Source organism: Parasteatoda tepidariorum, chromosome 1 (genome assembly GCF_043381705.1).
Source record: "Parasteatoda tepidariorum isolate YZ-2023 chromosome 1, CAS_Ptep_4.0, whole genome shotgun sequence".
In the NCBI taxonomy this organism is placed as follows: domain Eukaryota; kingdom Metazoa; phylum Arthropoda; class Arachnida; order Araneae; family Theridiidae; genus Parasteatoda; species Parasteatoda tepidariorum.
This window is the reverse complement of record NC_092204.1, coordinates 25,737,945-25,760,842: the sequence shown is the minus strand read 5'-3', so window position 1 is coordinate 25,760,842 and position 22,898 is coordinate 25,737,945. Positions and strand designations below refer to the sequence as shown.

Here is a 22,898-nt window from a genome sequence, read left to right as displayed (position 1 = left end):
CAATATTAAGGTCCATTAGGTTTTACTATTAGTAACCTAGTATTTCTTTTATTACTGTATAATGTAATCCTAGTAGCTACTAATTCATTGTGTAATTTACATAAATTTTTGTAATAAATAAGAAAAAATAATATTTTTGTTTTTTTAGAAGCGACGGGTTAGTTTCAAAGGAGGACGGGTACATTGTTGGTCAAGCCGTCTTCAGGGACGGGTAAAATTTCTGAGTTTTTTCGAGCCCTGCTTTTTAATCTGCATGAGATCGAATAGATAGAAAAATTAAGGTGAAGATAACATGGGGAAAAAAAAAACGTTGTTTTAGTTAGGACAACGTGCGACACTTATTTTGAGATGCTTTTTTTTTAACGTTAACATAAGTATAAAATATTGAATTAAATTTCACTATTTTATACTTATGTTAAAACATTTAATACATTAATACATAATACAGAACATTTAATACTAATAATTAATAATCGAAGTATGCTTGGTTTTTAATGCCTGTATCTCTTAAATAACATCTTATTAGTTTCTTTGTAAATAGTATATAGTTTTCATTTATTCTACAATTTTATTTTTGAATGTCGCGACACTTAACAAGCGCGACTGTTTAATATAACACTGTATATAAGAATTATTGTATTTCTATAGAAGCACAATTCGCAAAACAAGATATAGGTTATTTCCAGGATAACTTTTAACCTAATGATAGGATTTTTACGTACTTTAATTCAATCTTCATCGTTTGATAGGTTCACCTATAATAACCTAACCAATAAGAGCGGCAATAAGTTGAATTTAAAATTTCTGTACAAAGAAGTATTTTTTAGTACCAATTTTTTTGTTGTTGATGGATTTGAGTTTATTGACGCTTTACATTAGAGGGGAGAGAGAAGTAGAATCATTAGAGTAATTTTATTATAAATTAAATCCGTGGTTTCCTTTTTTCTAGTTTATTTAAATATTGTGTCTAAAACAATAACTTAAGTTTTTAACAATCTTTGTCCGAATTTATATACAATTTGTTAAAATTGTGGGGAAAGAGCATTCGACAATGCCAACCTTCATCAATCAAAAGGTACTTCAAGATTGATTCGAGTTAGCATGTTTTATATACTAGTGAATTGATGTTTTATAATCGTAGTGGTTGTTACTCTACAATACTCTCCCACCAGAATTTTCTCAGGTATAGAATTCAATGAACAGATACCACTAGTTGGCGTATTTACGAAAGACCGGGAGAGCTGTATTAATTCACCGGATTTTGAGCGCTTGTGATGAGAGCTGTATTAAGTTCACAGTTGTGTGTCTGGTCTCTCCTGTGTTGCTATTAGCAGTTGAGTGTAGGAGCTCGTTGTGCGCGTTGTAACCACTAAATTATATAAGATATGTAATTATAGGGGTAACACATTAAAAAAAAAATTCCAGAATGATCTTATTTAAAATAAAAGTTGTTTCCGAATGAATAAAGTTCTAAAAATAAGTGTCCTTCCCTACATGTCATTCATAAAATTCATTCATAGATTTTCCCATTTAATTTTAGAAAATTCTACTTTATTTTGTGGACGTTTCCGATTCTTTACATAATTTCCGAGAACCACTTAAAAAGGATCGCATGTGGTTTTTGGAATAAGAAACAGCATAAAATCTTTCTTTTTAGGTTAAAAGAAACTCTGTACCATCGATCAAAAAAAAAAAAAAGAAGTTTTTTTTTTAAATTGGTGAACATACGCAAAAGTATGGTTGGGTAAGGAATGCAGCAACATTCTAGGATGATAAACTTTATCCTTGCAAAACTCTGATGTCCTCTCTCTGGATTTAGAGAATTCTTTTTGAAATAAATGCACGAATATCTTTTTGGATCGGATCTAACTTAAAGTCGTGTATCACATCCATTTTTTTTTTCAGTTTTGGTTTTTGTCCAATATTTTTATGTTTTGATGTTCTAAACGGTGTGACAGATAGCTGGTAGAAAGTTTTTATGAGTTGACTTTATGCGCCTGACAGTTTGAGATAGGAATTTTATTGTTTTTAGGGAAAGAATTCTATGATTATTAGATGAGGTGAACGCTGTTTATTCCTTCCGTGCATTTTTCGGAAGGCTCTGATTTTGTTACATCCTGAAGATCTACACACAATTTGGTGAATTTGTAAAAATAATGCTCTGTTTTTATTGATTTCTGAAAAATTTGCTCACGAACTTATAAATCTGAAATTAACATAGAATCGGAATCGTTCTGAAGATGTTGGTTTTCTGATACTATATTGCTATATCCAAAGGATTCTGTTGTTAATCCTTGTTCTGTTAAAGAGAGGATGTTATTGCGCGGAAGAAATTTTTCATGTCTTGTGCTGTTTCACCTACATAAGTTATTTAATAAGGGAAACTTTGGACGCAAATTTTGTTTATGGATGACTACGCCCGTCCACATCTAACATACTTCGCAAACAAATGGCTTCAATCTAAGGATATCACCCGTATGGAATGGCCACCATTCTCACCGGATTTGAATCTGATAGAGCACGCGTGGGGCCTTCTTGGCCGACTAGTTGCAGCCCGTCAACCACATTCTACATGTGTACTGGAACTTCGGAGAGCATTTCTTGCAGATTGGAGGTAATCTTCCTAGAAAATAAGTTCGATAATTTGATATTCTGCATAACATGAACGTTGTTCAGACTACATTTAATCGCATGGGATACATACGTTGTCTTAACCACCATACTACCCATGTAATGTTAAGCTTCTGTTAAGCAGATATTTTTTTTTATAAATGGTGTCATACATATAGACAATCTTTTTTTGTTCTTTATCTTTTGTTTTATAAACGGGCTTTATAAATAAATGACGTTTGTCACGTTCTGGGATTTTTTTAAAAAAAAGGGATTTGAATAAGAAAGGAATCATCTTGCAATGTAAAATGCATTTCAAAAATTGCAATGTGAAAATGTTTCTTTACAAATCAAAAATGTTTGAATTATTAAGTCAAATAATTAATTAAAAATTATTTTTACACGGATGATTTTAATTCTGTTCTAACATTGTCTGAGTTGTTAAAATAGTTCTAGGGATATGGTGATTTATGCGGAAATATTAAAATTTAACAGTTAGAAGTTCGAGTGCTTTCCTGGTTAAATTTTTTTTAACCAAGTTTTTATGAGTTTCAAGTGTTTACTCCTTGTAATTTGAGTCAAAAATATGAATCTTGAATAATTTGAGTCAAAAATGTGAATCTTGAATAATTTGAGTCAAAAATATGAATCTTGAATAATTTGAATCAAAAATATGAATCTTGAATAATTTGAGTCAAAAATATGAATCTTGAATAATTTGAGTCAAAAATACGAATCTCGCAAATGTTTTCTTCTAGAGAAAGTGCAGTAAAATTTCATTACAACGAACTTTATTTCTTTTTATGATGGCTAACTATTTTGATTTACAATAGATAACTAGAATAAAATCTTTCTCTAATCTGTAGTTTTTGTCTACAGATTGTAGACAGAATTATGTAGCTTTATACTTTATAAAAGACAGAAGCTTTGTACTTTATTGAAGATAGAAATTTCTACTACAGAAATGCTTGAACAAAAATTTTTCTAATCGTAAAAAGTTTTGCAAGTAGAAAATAAATTCCATACTTTTTGATGTCATTGCTAGTAGTGAATGTTTTAGGCTCCTAATCCGTACTAGTAGAAACCGCCTTACATTATCATTTCACCTCCTCTGATGTACATGGCTGTCCAAATATTTAATGGTAGGTTGTGTATTTCATTATCAGTTATAAATAAAAAATATAATAAGTGATAAAATTCTTGTATTATATGTATTATCTACGAAAAATTGTACTATTATTTATAATTCGTTTGATCATTTCTTTGTAATTAACATGTTGAATAACAGTTGACTATTGATGTTATTTTAATTTTCCTGAGACCAGGGCTTTAAATCCATTTCGCCCCTAGGTAAGTAAATTAAGTTATTTTATTCATTTTTGGGAATTTTTTTTTTTTGCGCATGGGGACTTTATTGCCTGTTCCTGCAAAGCGGAAAATAAGCATATTTTTTCCAAAGAAAAATATCAATTAATTGAATCTAATTACTTTTTTTAGTTATTTTTCATTATTTCATAAAAAATGATAAATTTTAGATCTTGGAATATTTTTGCAGCATGTAGGATATTTTTATAGTATTTCTTCGCATTTTGGTCATGAAACAGCATCCATTAGGCTCAAATAACAAGATATTTATAAGTCATAAAACTACAAGAGGTGATTTCGATCGAATTTCATTCCTTTCTTTTTATAAATATTCATTGTGGTTAAAAATTTCGATTAACAAGTTTACATTTTATATTATGTTTTCCAGTTATATTGTTACAAGACAATCGCTTATAAAAAGTCTGTATACAGGGGGGAAAAAGGATAAAATGTCATTATTACTTTTTTTTTTAATGATAAAATTGTGATTAAAATGTTGTCCAATTTATTGAGCGCTGGTTCTCATATGTATATTACAAATATTTAATTTTTACGATTTCTATATTTTTGCTATTTTTAAGAATTTTTTATTATTAAACAAAATGATCTTAAAGCAGAATCTTTCGAAAATCTTTAAGAATCTGTTATTTTTAATGTCTAAAAATATGTTCGTGCCCTGGTTATACTGTTTCTTCTTTAACCAGAAAAAAAATGTTTTATACTTTATTTTAAACTTTAGTAGATGCGAGCTTTTTCGGGTGCAAGTAACTAAATCACGTATTTGACTTAATAAAATGTCGCCAAAATATCCATCGCCAACGGATATATCTGAAAAATTCAATCCTCCTAACTGTCTTTGATCACTGTTAGCCTTCTCAATTTCTATTACCTTCTTCCACCTCAAGAAATATGAGGAGTCCTCGGGCTACACTGCGGTTTTCTTCACACTTCTCTACAATTTTTAAGACTACTTTTTTTTTTACTATTTTTTTTCTCTCTCGCTTTTTGATCGCCCTATAAGTCCTGAGGGTTGAAAAACGCTTCACTAACTTATCACTTCAAAACTTTTTTTTTTCTTTCGGAATATTTCGAAATGTGACCGTTATTGAATTTCAGGTTAACTCAAAAATATTGTGTGGAATTTAGGGATCTTCGTCCCTTGCTAGCTTGCTGTCTCTTTCTTAAAGTCGTGTATNTTTTTTTTTTTTTTTTTTTGCGATAAATAGATTGTTTGTCACATCTAAATTAAAAAGTATTCAATCGAAAGATCCCAAAATATTTTAATTGTATTAACAAAGATTTAATTCCTCATATTTAGTTTCCAATTGTATTGGGGTAAAATTTTAACCAAATCTTATTATTTCGACTTGAAATTTGTTTTCGAAAATTCTACTTAATTTTCAAAATTTTCGTTAAATGTTTTTCACTCTAAGGGTGATTTAGAACTATTATGAAAAATAAATGATAATTTGTAATTTCTTATGTTCTAATTTGCAATTTGCAGTCCAGCAACGCATTAAAAATTGCGATCGCCTACAATGTATTCTCATTGAAAAGATATAATTTATCTCTTTGTTACTCAAAGAATGGATGGTGTTTTCTACACTAGGGAACGCTGCAAGCTCGGTACCGCCTAAATTTCCAGGTTACTGTTTCTGTTGCTTTTTAAAGCCATTTGGCATTATTTTGTTTTGAGATTCTTGCAAACAATGTATTTGATTACTTATTACTTGTGTTTACAATGCTAAAGGTGCCAAGATGGCGCACAGCTTGCAACAAGAACAATCAATAATAAACTTATGGACTGCCAAAAAAGAGAGTTATTCAAAATTTAGCAACCATGTCACCTTTTTAAACAATATATCTCTAAATAACTAAAACAAAATTTCACTTCTAACTCACCAGAATTACATAATAACATTAATATCTTATAAAGTACTGGAGATTTGAGCTCAGAAATTATCTAATTTATTTCTTTTATTGAAAACAAAATTATCCGTTTGCAAATATCGCCTCGCAGAATAACATGTAGTAAGCAGCTGCAAACTTTCTAACCAGAACTAGAGCAGGCATACAGCTCGAGATTGTTATTGTTTACATTTCTACTGAAAACACCATCCATATATAGTGGTCGCTAAATATTGGTGATCGTTTAGAAACAATACATTTCTAGTGGTTTGTAACATTTTTTGGATTAAGTGCTGCCACTGCACCCAAAATGGTTACTAGTTGGTTAAGAAATATTTAGTGAAAATAAAAAAAGATAAAAGTTAATTTTGTTCTACGAATTATCCTGGCGACGTGAGATTTATTCACTTGGCGGTAGAAAGGATCTGTACAAGTTGTTTCACCTTCTTAACAGTGCAGCAGCGGGGAAGTTGATTTATAGGAGTTGGCGAGAAAAAAAAGTAACTCCTCTATTTCATAATTTTTTAAAATTTTTTATCTTTCTTTTCTTCTGTCTTTTAACAGCACATTTTTAATTTTGGTTTTGCTTTTAGGTAACTGGAGAAGACCGTATTTAGCTGTTTTGTAGATAATTATTTTTTTCTTAATGTACCATGATTAACCGTCATGATTTATTTTACTGCGTTGGCAACTAAAAAGTCTGACTTTTTTCTTGAATTTTAATTTTCCGCATGTTTTTGGAATACTGTTTTAGATCGTTTGAAAGAGTAGGTTTTATTCTACTACAATCTAAGCGTTTTATTTTTTTTTCTTGATTCATGTTAATTTTGTGACAATTAAAAGGAATGTCAAATTGAGAAAAACGAAGAATTTTAGACAGTTCCACTTTTTTTTGTTGCTTTTAATAAAGGTTCTAAGGCCGTAGAAGCTGCTCGTGAAATTTGTACTATACAAGGTGAAGGTGCATAGCTGAATAAACCGCTAATGATTGGTATGAAAAGTTTAAAATGGAAATTTTTACGTCAAGGAGCACCTGTGTCGCCGTTCATTTAGTTTAATGAAATATACGATTAAACCAACATATGTTCAAAAAAACTTCCTAATTGACACAGATCAAAATACGTACGGTGAGCAAAAATCAAATTGAACCATAACTTAATTCAGTGAAATTTCCAGTTTACTTAATTTTTTTAAAAATACTAGAGAATAGTGTACTTCTTTTAAGGTTAATCATCTAAACGTTAAACTGTTTGAAACTACTACACATAATTTTTGCAATCCCCAGAAATAATTAAAACTATTAAAATATTTCAATATTCTATTTTTTTTAAAATCTGAAACTATGACATATGAATACTTGTTTTATTTTCCTTTTTTAATAATTCTGAATTAAGGCGAAAAAATTTTTTCTTGTTTGTGCAACATAATTTGGATCTATTTTCCCCTTCCCTTTTTAACCTAATAAAATAATAAAATTCTATTTTTTAAAAAAATTTAAACTGTGACATATGAAGAATGAACTGAGAATGACTTTGTTTTGTGAATAACATTGAATCTAGGCACATCGAGGTTCTCTTATTTTGTGCAATATAATTCCGAGCTTTATTTTCCCTTTCTTAGTTAAATAAACGAGTTGTCAAATAAAGTAGTAAGATTCTATTTTTTTTTTATTTATAACTTTTACATGTGAAAAATGAATTGCGTATTTCTTTATTGATAACACTGAATTTAGGCAAATGAAAAATATCTATTTTGTGAAACCATATTGGGAGCTATTTTTTACCTTCCTTTCTCTTGCCAAATAAAGTTAATTTAAACCTATAACACAAGGGAAACTATTTTTTTTATTAATAATACTGAATTTAGTCAAATCAAAAATTATTTATTATTTTATGCATTATTAGAAGAAGGTTTAGATTAGAAGAATTAAAATATCTTTTGGAATACTATCTATTAGAATAATTATTATTATATAGTATTTTATTCTATAATAACTATTCTACAATAATATATAATTAATAATATATATTATTATTATTGAAATAAAATAATAAATTTTGCTCTCTTCTCTTGCCAAATAGAGTAGCGCTGAACTAAAGAAGTAAAATTTAACCCCTTCCTTTTATAACTATGACTTTTGAAGAATGAATTGCATTTTTCTTTATTAATAACCTTTACCGCTGAATAAGGACAAATCAAAAATTTATATTTTATGCAACAAAATTCGAGGCTATATTTTCCTCCTCCCTTTTCTAGCTAAATAAAATTCTATATTTTCATCTAAAGCTATAACAAACACAGAATGAGCTATTGTTAATATTGATGACACTATATTACAACAACGCTATTTTTAGCAGGCAAACAATAATTTCTCTTTTATGCAAGATATTTCAAAGCCATTTGTTTACCTCACTTCTCTCTTTTTAAATAAAATAGCGGTCTATTTTTTGTCAGCTCTTCACCTGAGTCAAAGATCCTCCAATTCCATCGATCTCTCGCGCACTTTTCGGAGCGTGCGTCCGCGCAACTATTCCCTCCCCAACCACCCCTACTAAAAAAGCCCGCGAGAAAGGGCTTTTCCTTGCAACAACTCTCCGTCAGTTGCACCTATTCGAACTGTCGGAATCTTCTAGAGTTCTTCTCTGTTGCTTTCCGAACAATCGAACATTTGAAGAGTGAAAAAGAAAAGAAAAAATAAAACCGAACGTTTCTTTTTAAATTTTTTATTGATAAAAACAGAGTGGATCGCCCGTTTTTTTTTTTACATTCTTGTTTGTCGATTTGGCTCGTTTTTGTGCTTGAGTCCATAGATTTTGGCGATCCTGTGCGCTGCTCTAGTCATGAAACTCCCACAGGTGGTAAGTGACAGGGATTTTTAGTTTTCTTTTCCCTCTGTCATTTTGTTTTCCCCTAATTGAATGCATTCTTTTATTTCGTATTCGTTGATGGTTTTTAACTTAATCAATCTTATATTTACAGTCATAGATTTAAATTGGCATAAAAGAATGCGTTAAATATTATTTTTTCAAAATTTTTTATGGTGGTATTTTTAATTCACTTTCATCTCTTTAAAAATTAAAATATATTATTGTATGATATTTGTATTATGAGCTGCGTTTTCTCTTTGTGTACATTATATTCTTATTTAAAAATATTTTAGTTAATTTGTCTGAGTTTCTGATTGACTTAAAATGTATTTACTTCTCTCTATTCATAAAAGCGAAGTCTGCCTGGATTTATGTTCGCTAATAACTTGATAACGGGTGAGCCGATTGTAATCGTGTTTTTTCCCCCAGCGTTTTGCAAAATTTCAAAGGGTGATTTATAAACTATTTCTTTCATAACCTATTCAAACCTTTTTAACCCTTAACCTTTTCAAAAATATTTCATAAACTATTTCTTTTATAAACTATCATCTTTTTCCTGAGTAATGTGGCTCGAGCACAGTATCGAAAATACGAAATTTCATTGATGAAAACCATTGTTATAAAGTAAAACGTGCGTTGTCACGTCCTAAAATTTTTTTTTTTTTACAAAATTTGTAAAAATTGAAGCAGACGGAACCTCTAGAAAGCTAATTAAACTCAAAACTCATAAGTGCAAAAGTAAAGCGTGCTAAGAACAAATATACAGACATTATGAATTATCGAATATTGAAGAAATATTATATTTCACTGTAATTGGTAATGTTAAACATTAATATCCTTATTTTAATTCGTCAAAACGCATTTCAATTTTAAAGCTTTTAAATGTATTAAATTCTAATGCTAAAACATTTTAATATCAACTATTAATAAAAATAATTAACTGTTCATATCTTTTTTGATCACAGATTTTTAATTCTCGAACTTTTTCTATATTATTATCCTTTAAATGAAAATATAAATTTGACTGACGCCATGTTCGGATTTATGCCAGGTACCGGCTACCGATAATTACACATCGGTGAGTCGAATATGACAATATCGTGAATATTATATAAAATTATAGCTATTGAACACGACAATCTTGTGAATGTTGCTAACTTTTATTTGTGTTACAAAAATATTTGCAACAATGTAGAAATGAGATTAATTGGGAAAATATTGCGATGCATTTTTGATAATGCGATACGACTTTTAAAACTTATTTATTACTCATGGGTATTTATGTTTATGTGGTTGGCAACTCGGAAAAGTGGTAGTCTACGAAGAATGCTCCTTATATACGATAAGTAGATGAGAGGTTGGGTACCAAGAGCGGATAGATGCCCCAAATGTACATAAATTATGTATTTTAGTCCATACATTTAAGACTTAGAGTAGTTAAATCTCTCTCAACTTATGAGTCTTAATCAGGGCTGATTGTGTCCGGAAAAAATCCGGATTCCCGGATTTTTCGCTAACCATGATCCGGAAGTATCCGGAGATGGAAGGTTCAAACATTTGAAAAAAATCATTGATCACAAAAGTTTCCGGAAATCAAATTTTCGAAGGTGGAACTTCAAAACACAGTTTATTTTATTTGTTTGTAAAGTAGAGCCAGATACATTATAAGCTTATATTCAAGATTAAAATTCATTTTTTATCAGTTAATAGTTATTATAATCATTAACTCTAGAAAGAAAGACATATTTGTTAAATTTCAATTACTTCTCCATGTCTTTCATAGGTATGTGTAAAATGTTAAATATATTTCAAGTAAACTAAGAAATATTGAGAAAAAGGAAAAAACCTTGTTTAAAATTTTTTCTAATTATTCGATTTAAACATTTTTTTTTACTCAAGAAATTTTCCAAAATTTTGACTTGGCCTTACAATTACCCCTGCTTAATATTCAAAAAAGAAAAAGTTTTTAGTTACGAAACTCTTTCGTCGAAACTTAAAATTAAACAAAACTATTTTGCAAGCTGAAATCCGTTTTAGTTATAAATCAAATAAATGCAAATGCTTATTTTAGCTTTTTAACGTTACGGTCATGCTGTCTTTTAGTTCTTGAACTGCGCAGTCGAGCTAAATTATTTTTAAGCTTTATTTTTTGCTTTAAAACACTTTGTTTACTGTTTTAGATATGAGTAATTCTTTTAAATTTATAAGAGTTTGTTTCGTTTCGGCAAAAAAACCCTTACCATAGAATTTTATTCGCTCCAATAATTACGAATAGCAAGTAAGTGGGCAGTTTGAATTTGACAAGAATGCTAATTTGATTTATTATGTTTTTAGTTGAGTAATTTCAACTGTTTTTTGACAAGGGACAGCAATTATTGTGAGGCAATCATCAGGGTTTGCGAGCGTCAGTGAAAAGGGGACTTAGATCCGTAATTCTTTTAAAAAATGTAAAAAAAAAAAATTGATATAAATCAGCAAAATCTAATTGAATTTAAGTAAATCATTTTTTTTTAAAAATTTTTATTAAAAAAAAAACACGTTTCTAAAAATGTTTCTAAATTTAAGTTTTATTTGTATATTTTTATGTTCTCCTCATGGTCGTTACCTTTCTCCGGTAAATACTGGTTCCGTAAATCCGATGTGCTCTAATTACAGCTATCGATCTTTTTTATATAATTCGTACCCACTTTATACTTATTTTTTCGACAGATTTAGTTTGTAGCTCAGCACCGCTTGATCTGCTATCTTAGAGTATGTATTGTGTATTATAACATAGCTGCCACCTTTCAGCTCTTTTGGGGGAAAATTTTCTAATGTTCTAAGTTTTTTTTTTTTTTTTTTTTTTTTTTTTTTTTTTTTTTTTTTNAGTCGACCCAATTTTCGGATTTACGACTACTAATGTTCAACTCCGTAGCCTTGTAATTTTGAACCCGATCCAGACTACAAGGGAACTCCTGGATCGAGTATTGGAAGAAATTAGCCTTCGTGGAGGACTTCTTGATGGAACTAACCCGGATTTGCGTTACATGGAGAGGAAGACAACAAGAACCTCCCACGGTTAGCCTGACGGTAAGGGGACTCTAATCCATGATCCGTCTATCACTGAGGATATTTCACGTCAGCACTGTGGTGGGTGCAACCCGGATGTGGAATTTGTATCGACCAGTCAACGCCAGGATCGAACCCCGGTTCCACCTCATTAGAAGGCGAACGCTCTATCCCTTGAGCCATCGCGACTCATATTATAAGTTTGTTTTTATGTATAATTCTTTGTTTTGCAAATGAAATTCATTTTTTGCACCACTATATGTAAATGATTTACAAGTTTATGTAAAACGCCACTCAGTCCCAGCTCTCTAGCTGTGAGAGTTTTAAAATGTTGGCTTTCAACGCTTTTTAGGAAATTTTTTTCTAGTGGTGGCTAAGTTTATGTTTAATTTATTATTTTTTGTTTTGTAAATTAAATTTATTTTCTACACCACTATATGTAGATGTATCACACGTTCGTATAAAACACCACTCTGTCCCAACTCTCTTGTAATGAGATTTTTAAAATGTTAGTGAAGCTACCGAAAACTCTAAAAGCTTTGGTTTTTAATTGTCAACCTCTCTACAAAATATTTTGCTAAATCCATAGTAGTTGGCAGACCTGATTACATGTTATCAGTAATAACGTGTGATCATGGCTCTATTGCAAAATTATGGCTTAAACTTATTTTTTACTTGATTTTTTTTAAATATGTGATTTTTTATAATCTTTTTAGATTATAGTTTAAATCTTTATATGAGCTAATAAGCGGTTCATCTTATTTAAAAGCAGTGGAAACTCTACCAAAACAAATAATTTCCCAAGTATTTTATTAATCACATGTCTAATACAAACGTGGCAACCCAAATGGATATTGCTATTGTTTTGCTTGACAAAATTCATCCATGTGATATTATTATCGTTTATGAGACGATATTTTGGTGTCTAATGTATCCAACGTTATTATTCATAAGGAAGACTCCTGCATTTTTCCTGTCCTCCCTTTCGACTTGTCTTGGAATAGAATGCAACCTGTCGCATTCCCCCCTCATAGAACGCATTACATATTTAATTTGTTCTACCCACGCTTTCATATCTTTCCGAACAAGTTCTCTCTCCCTTTTGTTCTATGCTCGTTACATTATACAGTCATTGAACATCTGTTGTTGCCGGCATCTCCCTTGACCCCCCCCCATTTCATACCATCAACAATTTATTAATCTGTCCATCATTTTACCCTTCTGTTGCTGCCCTTTATTTCTCTAAAACACGCCAGGGTAAAGGGGTATTTCATTATCATTCTGTGCCCCGGAATCTAGAGTATTTTCAATTAAGCAACGAATGATGGATGGAGGAGTTATTCGTTTCCTTTTCAACTATATTTCACACACACCTAACTTTCGTTTTGGGATATAATTATGTAACTACTAGTTTTGGATTTCATAAAATTGAATGTTCTTATGATTTGGCTTTGTTTCAGTTTGGTTCGTAACAGTTGTTTAGGAAATTGGATTTGTTTTAGTTTGGTCCGTCACAGTTGTTTAAGAAATTGGATCTGTTTTAGTTTGGTTCGTCACAGTTGTTTAAGAAATTGGACCTGTTTTAGTTTGGTCCGTCACAGTTGTTTAAGAAATTGGATCTGTTTTAGTTTGGTTCGTTTCAGTTGTTTAAGAAATTGGATCTGTTTTAGTTTGGTTCGTTACAGTTACTTGGAAAATTGGAACTGTTTTAGTTTGATTCGTCACAGTTGCTTAGGAAATTGGATCTGTTTTGGTTTGGTTCATNAAAAAATCACGTTTATAAAAATGTTTCGAAATTTAAGATTTCTCTGGTAAATACTGGTTCCGTAAATGCGATGTGCTCTAGTTACAGCTATCGATCTTTTCTATATAATTCGTACCCTCTATATACTTACTTTTCCGGCAGATTTAGTTTGTAGCTCAGTCCCGCTTGATCTGCTAATTTAGAGTATGTATTGCGTATTCTACATAGCTGCCACTTTTCAGCTCTTTTGGGGAAAATTTTTCAAATGTTCTAAGTTTTTTTTTTTTTTTTAAACTTACCGTCGTTGAACAGCCGACCCAATTTTTGGGTTTACGACTACTAATGTTCAACTCCGTAGCCTTGTAATTTTGAACCCAATCCAGAAGACAAGGGAACTCCTGGATTAAGTATAGGGAGAAATTAGCCTTCGTGGAGGACTTTTTGATGGAACTAATCCGGATTTGCGTTACATGGAGAGGAAGACAACAAGGACCTCCCACGGTTAGCCTGACGGTAAGGGGACTCTAATCCATGATCCTTCTATCACTGAGGATATTTCACGTCAGCACGGTGGTCGGTGCAAGATGGATGCGGAATTCGTATCGACTGAGATTCGAACCCGGTTCGTCTCATTGGAAGGTGAACGCTCTATCCTCTGAGCCATCGCGACTCATATTATAAGTTTGTTTTTATGTATAATTCTTTTTTTGTAAATTAAATTCATTTTTTACACCACTATATGTAAATGATTTACAAGTTAATGCAAAACGCCACTCTGTCCCAGCTCTCTTGCAATGAGATTTTTAAAATGTTGGTGAAGCTACCGAAAACTCTAAAAGCTTTGGTTTTTATTTGTCAACCTCTCTACAAAATATTTCGCTAAATCCATAGTAGTTGGCAGACCTGATTATATGTTATCAGTAATAACGTGTGATCATGGCTCTATTGTAAAATTATGGCTTAAACTTATTTTTTACTTGATTTTTTTTAAATATGTGGTTTTTTATAATCTTTGTAGATTATAGTTTAAATCTTTATATGAGCTAATAAGCGGTTTCATCTTATTTAAAAGCATTGGAAACTCTACCAAAACAAATAATTTCCCAAGTATTTTATTAATCACATGTCTAATACAAACGTGGCAACCCAAATGGATATTGCTATTGTTTTGCTTGACAAAATTCATCCATGTGATATTATTATCGTTTATGAGACGATATTTTGGTGTCTAATGTATCCAACGTTATTATTCATAAGGAAGACTCCTGCATTTTTCCTGTCCTCCCTTTCGACTTGTCTTGGAATAGAATGCAACCTGTCGCATTCCCCCCTCATAGAACGCATTACATATTTAATTTGTTCTACCCACGCTTTCATATCTTTCCGAACAAGTTCTCTCTCCCTTTTGTTCTATGCTCGTTACATTATACAGTCATTGAACATCTGTTGTTGCCGGCATCTCCCTTGACCCCCCCCCATTTCATACCATCAACAATTTATTAATCTGTCCATCATTTTACCCTTCTGTTGCTGCCCTTTATTTCTCTAAAACACGCCAGGGTAAAGGGGTATTTCATTATCATTCTGTGCCCCGGAATCTAGAGTATTTTCAATTAAGCAACGAATGATGGATGGAGGAGTTATTCGTTTCCTTTTCAACTATATTTCACACACACCTAACTTTCGTTTTGGGATATAATTATGTAACTACTAGTTTTGGATTTCATAAAATTGAATGTTCTTATGATTTGGCTTTGTTTCAGTTTGGTTCGTAACAGTTGTTTAGGAAATTGGATTTGTTTTAGTTTGGTCCGTCACAGTTGTTTAAGAAATTGGATCTGTTTTAGTTTGGTTCGTCACAGTTGTTTAAGAAATTGGACCTGTTTTAGTTTGGTCCGTCACAGTTGTTTAAGAAATTGGATCTGTTTTAGTTTGGTTCGTTTCAGTTGTTTAAGAAATTGGATCTGTTTTAGTTTGGTTCGTTACAGTTACTTGGAAAATTGGAACTGTTTTAGTTTGATTCGTCACAGTTGCTTAGGAAATTGGATCTGTTTTGGTTTGGTTCATCACAGTTTTTTAAAAAATTGGATCTGTTTTGGTTTGGTTCGTCACAGTTGTTTAAGAAATTGGATCTGTTTTGGTTTGATTTGTCACAGTTTAAGAAATTGGATCTGTTTTAGTTTGATCCGTCACAGTTGTTTAAGAAATTGGATCTGTTTGTTTTATTTTTGTTCGTTACAGTTGCTTAAGAAATTGGATCTGTTTGTTTTAGTTTGGTACGTCACATTTGCTTAAGAAATTGGATCTGTTTTAGTTTGGTTCGTCACAGTTGTTTAAGAAATTAGATCTGTTTTAGTTTGGTTCGTTACAGTTGCTTAGGAAATTGAATCTGTTTTACTTTGGTCCGTCACAGTTATTTAAGAAATTTGATCTGTTTGTTTTATTTTGGTTCGTTACAGTTGCTTAAGAAATTGGATCTGTTTGTTTTAGTTTGATTCGTTACAGTTGTTTAGGAAATTGGATCTGTTTTAGTTTGGTTCGTTACAGCTGTTTAGGAAATTGGATCTGTTTTAGTTTGGTTCTTCACAGTTGTTTAAGAAATTGGATCTGTTTTAGTTTGGTTCGTTTCAGTTGTTTAGGAAATTGGACCTGTTTTAGTTTGTCTGTAAAATATCATTCTTGGGTGCTCATTGGAGTACCTCGTTGGTGAGCTTTTTATTCTAGACACAGCTCAAAATGCTAGTTTAGAAAATGGACGCCTATATTTAAGAAAGTAGACATAGCACTTAGACTTAATATCATTATTCAAATTTGTCTTATGAAAATTGATCTTTTTTAAAATTTTTTTTAATTTCTTTTTTTAAAACTGTGATAACAAACCCTAGGTATTTAAACATTTGTGTAATAAACTATGGACTTCTGCTAGTGTTTGCGAATTCGAGATATTTTCGTGGCATTTATACTACCCTATTCGCAGTACCTTCGTAACTAGTAAAATGTTCCCGAATATGATAACCATAGCTGTACACTTTTCAAAATTTGCTGTAATCATCGTTTAACAGTCGAATGCTTAATTCCATCGAAATAAACAGTAAGGATATTTTGATTATTGAAAAGCCCACAGAAGACAGGATTAAAGTTTATTAGTCGATAATATATATTTTTTGTATGGGAACACGATCATTTCATATTTTATCATTATGATTTTATTTGTTATTTTAAAGTTTTACTACAGCTGATATCTTATTTTTAAATTCTTTTAACATACTAATACCATACATACTATTCATTGTTCAATGATGCTTGTTTTATCCTACTTTCGTAAAGCATTATTTTGAAAGATCTAATCATTATTATGAGTTGGTACATATCGTAACTAATATACTAAGTCATATCATCTCTTAAAAACAACAACTTGATTTTGATCTTTTAACGACAATTTTGGTTTTAATTCTGTTTTAAATAATTACTGACTCAATTACTAATTACATTTTTTTCTGAATCATAATATGTTCACTTTTTCTATACTATATCTTTAGCTGAGAGATTTATATTGTTTTAAATCGAGAAAAAAGCACCCGAAAATTCAGAAGTTTTGTATCCTCAGATGCGTAGTTTTCTAAGTTGAATGAAATCACTGGTTTTCAAATAGAAATCGTCACCAGACTTCATCACGTTATTCCTATTGTTCTATTAGATGTTTATTGAACCTTATACATCATTTTAATTGTTTACTGTAAATCACTTTAATTGAAAAGTAACGAACGTTCACTGAACTCGAAATGTTATTTGTACTTTAGAAATGATAGTTCCATTGTGAACATCTTCCTGAAATTGCTTCTAATGAAAATTACTACACTTATAGGATGTGTAACATAATGTTAAAAATATCACTTATTCTATGCTTCGAGGGAAAAAAGCTTCGAAATCCGTTCCGATTACCTCTTTAATGATATATTTGTGTTTGTTTAAAAGTTTGAATTGGATTTAGCGAGCTGTGTGCGAAACATTCATTTCAATGAAAATCGGACTCTTTACGAATGAATTTCACTGAAATGTCATAAGTTGAACGTATAAATTTCATTAATAGTTTTTTAAAAGTCTGATTTGTGAGATATTCTATAAGAAAAATTCCCTCATTTCCCGATTATTTAATGTCTTTGAGAAATTTAAAGATTTTTTTAGCCGTCTGATTATGTACTTCGTATTGTAGTATTTAATTTGTTTTAAATGTTCATGAAATGATATTTAGCTTATAATGCGTGAATTTTATAGAATAATTTAATTCTTGTTATAGATATTTTTTGCAAAAAAAAGGGAAAAAAAAAACATTATACTGTTGGCCGGTGACCAGCTGTAGCAGTTTAAGCAGTGGCCACTTTTTAAAACGCGGTTACTTTTTCAAAAATTTAAAAATTTTTCACGACTAAAAATAACTGATGATATTGATAATACAGTGTAAATTTATTACCACTACGACACTGTGACAACCTTGTAAAAACAACTGTTGACTCTTAACGTCGTTTTAAAAATGAGTAAAAAATGTACTGGCAGATTTAGGCAAAATGAATGACATCACATTAGAACTTACATTAGTTAGTCACATTTTGAGCTGTGTCCATTTTCATAAACTCCCATTTTGAGCCATGGGAAAAGTTTACCGATGATATACTTATGGTAATGCAGGGTATGCTAATGACTGTATATCAAAGACTCCACACTGTACTTCAATCAGACATTTGCTGCACCTGGAAGAGCATCATCCGTCCATTTGCACGATTTGGCTATTTATCAAATCTTTTGCAGGATGTGCAGGCAAATGGCATTCACCTTTGTTTTATACCCCCTCTTTGGGAAAGGAAAACGCCTCTGGGTTGAGGGGGGACGACAGGGAATGAAACTAACTCGCCTTCTGGTTAGATTCCAGAAGTAAATTGAGTTTATCACCTCTTGCCGAAAAGGCTGCATCCAGTATGGTGGGATAACTCGATATACTGGACGAAACTCTCTCAACACAGCCAGCCTTCTGGGATTTGTTGTGTTGGTGTTGCCAACCCACCTTTTGTAATGTTTTGAGTAATTAGGGTTTGTGGGATTTGTATACTCTGGTATTGTTGAAGGAGGCGCGTTTACGAAAACCAACGAGTATATCTTATTTGGTGTCTGTTGCAACTTTTATAATTTTATGAAGCGTAAATCTTGGTTTGATTTAACTTGTTTTATATTTTTATTTATAACTTGGAATAGATATCCCAATGTATCAAATATGTGAATTGCTATGAGACATGTTAGTGGTCATGGGTGATACTATTCTCAAAAGGCATTTTCATTTGACACAAAACGTTCCATTTTTAACTTCATTTCAATGAACGCCATAGTGCGGGAGAAACCCTCGATGAAACGTTTCCTTTCAGCTGTATAAGTGATTTAATATCTGAAGTATATAGAAAAAGTAACCTCAGGTAAAAACCATCACATTGCAAATGTTGGCATTTTTTTTCTTCAAATTATCAAACTGCAAACAAATAAGTGCAGGATTATTTATGATAACGCAGTGGGAAAGAAGCTCTGCAATAATTTGTTTACATTTTGATATTTTTTTAACGTTTTAAAACTTAATGGTTTACCCTAGGTTTATCTAAACTCACATTAAAAGTAAATAAATAAATAAATAAATAAAATACCGATGAAGGTGAAGCCAAATTTAATATGAAAAGTTTTTCCCTAGGTTGGCTCTTAATGCTCGAATATTCGAGTGAAAATCTGTATTAAATTTAGAGAATTGTCAAAGTGTTTGCCGGCTGTTTCAATAATGACTGATTATCAGAAAAATCATTTGGTGGGGAAGGGGGAGAAGTAGATAAAATGTGTTGACTAAGTTTACCATCTTAAAATTTTAAAATTAGTTCGACGACAAATGGCGCTGTTAACTGAGAAGAAACTACAATACAATGTTTTCAAAATAACCCTCTACTTGCAGAAACAGCGTGATGCACTCGAATAACAGAATTAACTGACACTAGTGTAAGTATTTTATGTTCTGACTTGGCCAAATATATATATATCCAAGCTCCAAATACTGTTTTTCTTTTAATTGAAATTTAGTAGAGTATAGTCCCCTTCGCCGCAGAATTTGAAACTAAGTTTAAAAAAACGAATAAAAAAATACGTAATGTCATAAGAAGCAAACGACTGGAATAATAAAAATTTAAATTCTTCCATGATATTCTGAGTTGTTGCCGAATTTTTGTTAGGAAGCAGTATTTTGACAGATATAGATTTTTTTTGTAGAAATTGCTTTTCGTTGGCCTGATCAAATCGCTCATCCAAATATGGGACCGTATATATTATAATACGCAACTATTCCAGTATTGAGCATGCTCCTGATAAAAAAAAGAAAGAAAGAAAAGCGTGCTCCTGATAATATCGTTCTTAGCTTCTAACATACTATCGAATGAATAGGAAGACATTGCAAATTTTGTAAATTGAGTTCAAACTTTTTCATGTGTAGTCATACATGTATTGCGCATTTATTTGCAATTACGAGTACAACAGCTATAGCTTAAGTTGTTGATTACAAAACAGCTATAAAAATTTCTCAAATCTAACATTATTTTTAGTGTTTTTAGCGTTATTGTTATTATAATTTTTTTTAAAAAAAAGTTGGTCATTTTTCTTTATTATTTTGATGACTACTTTTTATTTTTTTTTAAAAAAAAAGTGACTAAAAGAATTTGATTTTTTTTCGAAACTATTTTATAAATGGCCCATTTTTCACAGTGGTTTTCGAATATACGGTTTTAATTTCATAAATAAGACGAATAAAAACACTTAACTTACTGTAAAAGTTTGTCGGTATTGTGATAACTTAAAATTTAAGTTTATCATATTTTTAGAAAATTTTATATATTATTTGCCCCTTATACTCTGAACACGATTTTCTAAATGGCTATATTTCATTATTATTTTCTAATTATAATTTTATTGCTTAATAAATACGACGAAAAAGACACTTTATGGTTTGCAATTGTCTATAAAACTTGCAGAACATAAAATTAATGTTAATGATTATTACTTATAGAAAATGAAGTTTTCTAATTCGCGAACTTTAAACCTCAACTGACCGTTTTTATTTGTTTAAATCGTAAATGCAGAATTTTCAAAGATTTTTATCGAGGAATATAGAATTATTGAAGATTTTTACGAGGATTAGTTTTTATCGTTTGCAGCCTAATTTTCTAATTAGGAAACTTATTTCTCTCTTTAAAACTAACAAATATTTTTTTTAACACACTATCATCGTAGCTAATTCATTTTTTTTTATTTATTTCCCTTGAAGCTCAACTTACTATCCTGGTATAAAAATAAAAATGATTAAAATGTTATTTTCACCGATAAAATTAAAAAGCAAATTCTTTTTTAACAATACTTTTATCAGTATACTTAAAAGAGAAAAATAATTATCTGCACCATCGAGAAATTAAAATTGCATAATGCATTCAATAAATCCTCCACTATGAAACATTTTTCTCTTGCTTTTTTTTTTACACTTAAAAAAAATCGTCTGAAAGAATTACTCTAATTATTATCTAGTTTTAGTATCTTATAAATCTGGCAACGTAGCGAGAGAATTTTTCTTTCGACGTTGTGTTATATCTGTTATCTGCTTTTGTGTTTGAAATTGATCTTTACAATCACGCTCACCTCATTAAAATAATTAGCCTTTGCTGTAATTTACTAAAACCTCCCAATTACTTTTTCTTATTTTTAGTTTTGTAAAGAAGTTCACTTTCATATAAATTTTATCGCTGAAACAAAGTTTTGCATTTAAACATTTTTTGTTGTTGTTGCATAAATACACGTAAAACAAATCTTGTTTTGTTGGTTAAAAAAATATACATTTTCGCAATTATGAAAATTGATATTTTAAAGTTAAGATGCTTGATTTATTTTATTACATTAAGGTTTTTATTTCTTATTCTTCTTGTTTTTTAACCAATTTTTTCGTGTTGGGGGTAAAATTTGTTATTTACTGTACCACATAATTTACAATTCGTTGAATCAAAACATCGTAAATAATTTTTCTGTCATCGGAGAAGCAAGCCTTTTTTTTCTTTCTGAAAATTGGAAAACGTTTTGCTACTTGCTTTTTTTTAAAATTTACTGTAAAAAGAAGATCAATAAGTTTCATTTCAGCTGTATTTATGTGCATTTAATGATATGATTTTTGAAACAAATTTTAAGCACTTTTTTAGTAAACGTAATATTTAATTATAATATTTAAATTTAGTCGTTCATAATTTTTCTAACATTTTTAAGAACTCGCGTTTATGTCTGTGAAAGTAAAATATTTCAATCACTTACTAGCTAGAGTACTCTAAACCTTTATTAAATCGAAATCGAGGAAGGTTTCGGAAAGGCTCTTTTTTCTTAAATTTGCATTCCATTTTAATAATCGGAAAATTAATATAAATTAATTCGAACAAAAAGCAAAATATAGTTTCCGCAGAGCAAAATATCCTCTTTCGGATGATATGAAAGTTTTTTATAATTTTGTCATTACTCTGGAATAGAAAAGTAACAATAATAAAGTGTGATTTACCAGAACATAAAAGTAAAAAGCTAAGACTAAACGAATAGTAATTAAAAAATAAAACAATTTTTGAAATAAGCAAAAAATAGCAAAAAAATAAAAATAAATAAATTTAAAAAAATTTAAAAAATTTTTTTGCAGAAAGATTTATGAAATTAAAAATAATTGTGCTATTACAAATTATATAAGAAAAATCGAATTATGTAGATTAATTCTTGGCAAAGTTGAAAAAAAAAATACTTATGAAAAATCATTTAACGCTCCAATTTTGTTTTCCACTATAATAAAACAAAAACACAAATAGACTCTTTCTTAAAAGATAGAGAGATTTAAAAAAAAAAAAAGTAAGATAGGGGAAAGGAGAGAAAGAAAATAAAAGGGAGTACGCCTTATTTTTTTTCGCCTACTCCTAAATATCCACTTCTCCTCTGCAGCACTTCTGCGAAGGTGAAACAACTTCTACAGAATCATTCTCTGCTGCCAAATGAATGAGTAGCTCGTCAATGATAATCATTCTTAACACCAGAGTTGGCCAAAAATGTAATCGATTACATTTTTTGATTACAGTAATCAATTACTTGTAATCATGATTACAATTTTCAAATATTTTGATTACAGCTGTAATCATGATTACAATATTGATTACAGTAATCAATTACTTGTAATCGTGATTACAAAGTTTGATTACAGCTGTAATCATGATTACATAGTCGATTACAGTAATCAATTACTTGTAATCATGATTACAATTTTCAAAAAATTT

At 30.2% G+C, this 22,898-nt stretch overlaps 1 protein-coding gene across 4 annotated transcripts in view; it reads left to right on the top strand.

Annotated features, from left to right (window-relative positions):
* The window catches only part of LOC107455203 (tight junction protein ZO-1), a 327,629-nt gene that overhangs the window by 147,213 nt on the left and 157,518 nt on the right, over nucleotides 1–22,898 (top strand). Inside the window, exon 1 of one of the 4 annotated variants that reach the window (XM_071177722.1) lies at nucleotides 8,449–8,741. The exons of the other annotated variants lie outside the window; for them this stretch is intronic. Coding sequence (XP_071033823.1) covers nucleotides 8,724–8,741 — 18 coding nt within the window. The 5' untranslated portion in view covers nucleotides 8,449–8,723. Of the gene's footprint in view, nucleotides 1–8,448; nucleotides 8,742–22,898 lie in introns of those variants that run through there. 4 annotated transcript variants of the gene reach the window in all.